Here is a 3,176-nt window from a genome sequence, read left to right as displayed (position 1 = left end):
TTCTATGACTGTTCTGTTTGCAAAATTGAGGCTGTCTTAGAAAGCACACAAGGATGCACTGAGGGGAAGCACAAACTAGGAACTTTTTGCTAAAGTATTCTTGATCATGTACTAAATCTTTTTAAGCCAAGGGACAGTGAGAAGTGAGGAGACCTTAGCTCATATGTAGCCTACTCAGTCTACTTTGGCCACCTTGGTCAGGCTACCTCTTTGGGCTTTGGATACCCCAACTTAAAAAATGAAAGGCAGGCTAAATGATTTCTTAAAATTCTCTATGGACTCAAACACTCCTATTATCTAAATTTAACTCATGGTTCAGAAACAAGTAAGACTCAAAATTTTATTTCTGAACATGTGCTTAGGAAAAACAGTTGTTTTGTTTTTCCATAACGGAAAATCAACTTTGTATTTGATCTGTCAAAGGGGATGAGGTGGGACTGTGTACCATTATAGGAACATCTAAATGCAAAAATCTGACTGCTCCTTCTGTGACCCACTTTTTTCATCCACTTTAGAAATTAAGGTACACAAGGAAATGAGAATTCAAAGACTATTACAATATGCTGGACAAAACTGAAGGCCAAACTCACCTTAGCAATAGCGAACTTCTACAACAAAGTCTAGAGACTGACTCCAGATAGCCCCTTTTTAAAGAGAAACCATTATATGTTAGCACACTTTAAGTGTACCTGGAGCAATCCTGATTCCAAAAGCATCACCAAGTAAGCTACAGAATAATTATAAGCATTTGACTTCTTTCGGGGGAAGACCTCCCAAATAAGTACTGTTGTACAACTACTACCCTTTGTTGGTTATGCTCCCCAGTGATGATTCCTGTCTGCAGGTATTGATGGAAATACTGTACTCTGGTCTATGTCAACTTCAATCACATGAAGCTGGGCCATAAACTGTTGAAAAGAGTACAGAATAATCTAAAATACTTCTTTATAGCCAGCTCCAGGATAAGTAGATTCACTCATTTATCAGACATAGATGAATTATCAGTGGTTCTGATAGAACTAGAAGTTCTATCACATATTCAGGCTGATAGCAATATCACCTTATATCTCAGCTTATTTTCTACCAAAGAAAAAGATTAATTGCTTCCCTTAGCATAGCATCTATTGGTGGAGTGGAGGTGATGTTATTAACTTCTTGGTACCTTCAGAATGTGCCCAGTGGAAAGTCTAAAATAAGTGTCAGTCTAAGACATAAGTTGATGTTAGGTAGACAAATGGAGTACTCCTTGGGAAAGGAAAACAGACATCACAGGATAAATAATTCAAAACAGAACATAGGAAAGGGCAAAAGGCAGGCGGGCAAAAGGCAGGCAAGACCACTCCAAGTGGCAAGTTGCCTGGTCTGTTAGTGCTTTGACTCACCCCTACGACCTGCACAGAGGATCTGGAGAAGTCAAATTAGCGAAATGACTCCTAAAAAGCCTTGGACTATTGCCATGTTTGTAGTCAGTTCTAGTTAGGAGCACAAAGGCCCTGTTTAATTCACGCAAGTGCTATCACTCCTTAAGTTCAGGACAGCTTGGGCCAGTTTACCGGCATCCGGGACCTGTGCCGCATCAGGCTGCGGCTGACACCCTTTAGAGTCTGTGACTGTTGTATACGCAAAAGAATCAAAGTCCACAGTGAGGTCTTGCACATTTCTTTCATTGGCATTATCAAAGCTGTTTTTGCCATGCAGCTGTTTAAGGTGCTTCCTCAAAACTGGCTTATGTGCAAAAACCATGTCACAATAGTTACACTTATGGGGCTTATCTCCACTGTGAAGGTTAAGATGATCCTGTAAGGAACACTTCTGAGAAAAGGTTTTCCCACAGATTTTACACTGGAAAGGTTTAATGCCGGCATGCACACGCATGTGTCGATGAAGGTTGCCTTTCTGAGTAGAAGTCTTGCCGCAGAGTAGACGCATAAAGAGTTTGTGCATTTTTAAATGGTTGGCGTAGTTCTCCAGGTGACGAAACACCCTGGTACACTTTGGGCGCTGGTGGTGCCACTGCAGGCCTTTGTCTACACCTCGAATATTAGGCCCAAAGACATCTTTCGAGGCCATGATGATGTTATCACTGCCTGTGTAAGAGAGGGCATAATTGTGGAGATGGTTTTGCTCTATTTCACTTACTCTGTTTTCCACAGTTGTATTTATCAGAGTGCTGGGGCTCGGATGAATGTAAAGCAGTGGGTTCAGAAGAAATAAACTGGTTCTGATCTTTTTTACTTCTAACCTCTGATACATCCCCAGTAGATTCTACCTTAACGATCTGAATATCACTGTCCTCTATATCCATACTGTCTTCAGATGGGTGAATACAAGGTGAGTCCTGCTTTGGGGAGCCTCTGGCATCTCCCTGATGTTCTTTCGACTGGGGAGAAGCACTCTGTGGTTCACATCCCTCTTTACTTTCCATTGGCTGTTTTGGCTTTATAAACTTCCACAAGGCCTGCGTGCACCGTTCTACAATGTGACTCATCTGAAGAAAACTCACAGCGGTCAAGTAATTGACCAGTTCCATCTCGGGCAATTCCAGCACACCACTATAGCATGACAAGAGCAATTGTCTCCCCACTTCATAACTCTGCAATATGGAGATTTTCACCTCTCTCGAATCGTTCAGTAAAAACTGGTCTCTTAAGAAGGGGGAACCTGCAGCAAACACAATTTTATGCCCCTGTACCTCAATATCATCTATGAGAACTGTAACATCACAAAATTTATTCTCTTCTCTTAATTTGTTCATTTTTTGTAACATTGAATCTCCATAATTTTCAAACTTGAAGTGAAGGAGATCTGATCTTTCAGACATTTTGGCAGACCTGGGGGAAGGCCACCGTCAGGATCCGGCACCGCCAGGAGCTCCGGCCCCTCGGGGCTCCGGGAAGAAGGAAGAAATTTCATTGTGATTTTAAAGTACTTAACTTGAACAAAGTACTATTGTATTCTAAAGACCTTAATATTATTACGAGAAATGTCAACATTACATTTGTCAGTGAAATAAAAGGCCAAACCACTAGATTTAGAGAATAATTGCATCATCCAAGTAAAATTCAAAAGATCCTAATTCTATTAAGAACTAGAAAGGAGTGTCTGACGAGTAGGGGGAAAAGTAATAGATCTCGCTGCCATTCACAGCATCTACTTGTGAAAGTTTCTTGATGGAT

At 41.1% G+C, this 3,176-nt stretch overlaps 1 protein-coding gene across 1 annotated transcript; it reads right to left on the bottom strand.

The window, feature by feature from the left end:
• Nucleotides 1-1,323: 1,323 nt before the first annotated feature.
• LOC109557107 (zinc finger and BTB domain-containing protein 26-like) lies at nucleotides 1,324-2,871 on the bottom strand. Its single transcript, XM_019958439.2, is given in 2 exon segments — nucleotides 1,324-2,167; nucleotides 2,169-2,871. Coding segments are annotated over 2 exon segments (1,323 nt in total). The 5' UTR covers nucleotides 2,822-2,871; the 3' UTR covers nucleotides 1,324-1,497.
• Nucleotides 2,872-3,176: the final 305 nt, after the last annotated feature.

This window comes from Bos indicus, chromosome 3 (genome assembly GCF_029378745.1).
Source record: "Bos indicus isolate NIAB-ARS_2022 breed Sahiwal x Tharparkar chromosome 3, NIAB-ARS_B.indTharparkar_mat_pri_1.0, whole genome shotgun sequence".
Classification (NCBI taxonomy): Eukaryota; Metazoa; Chordata; class Mammalia; order Artiodactyla; family Bovidae; genus Bos; species Bos indicus.
Note: the sequence above shows the minus strand (reverse complement) of the source record. Positions and strands in the feature narration are given on the sequence as shown.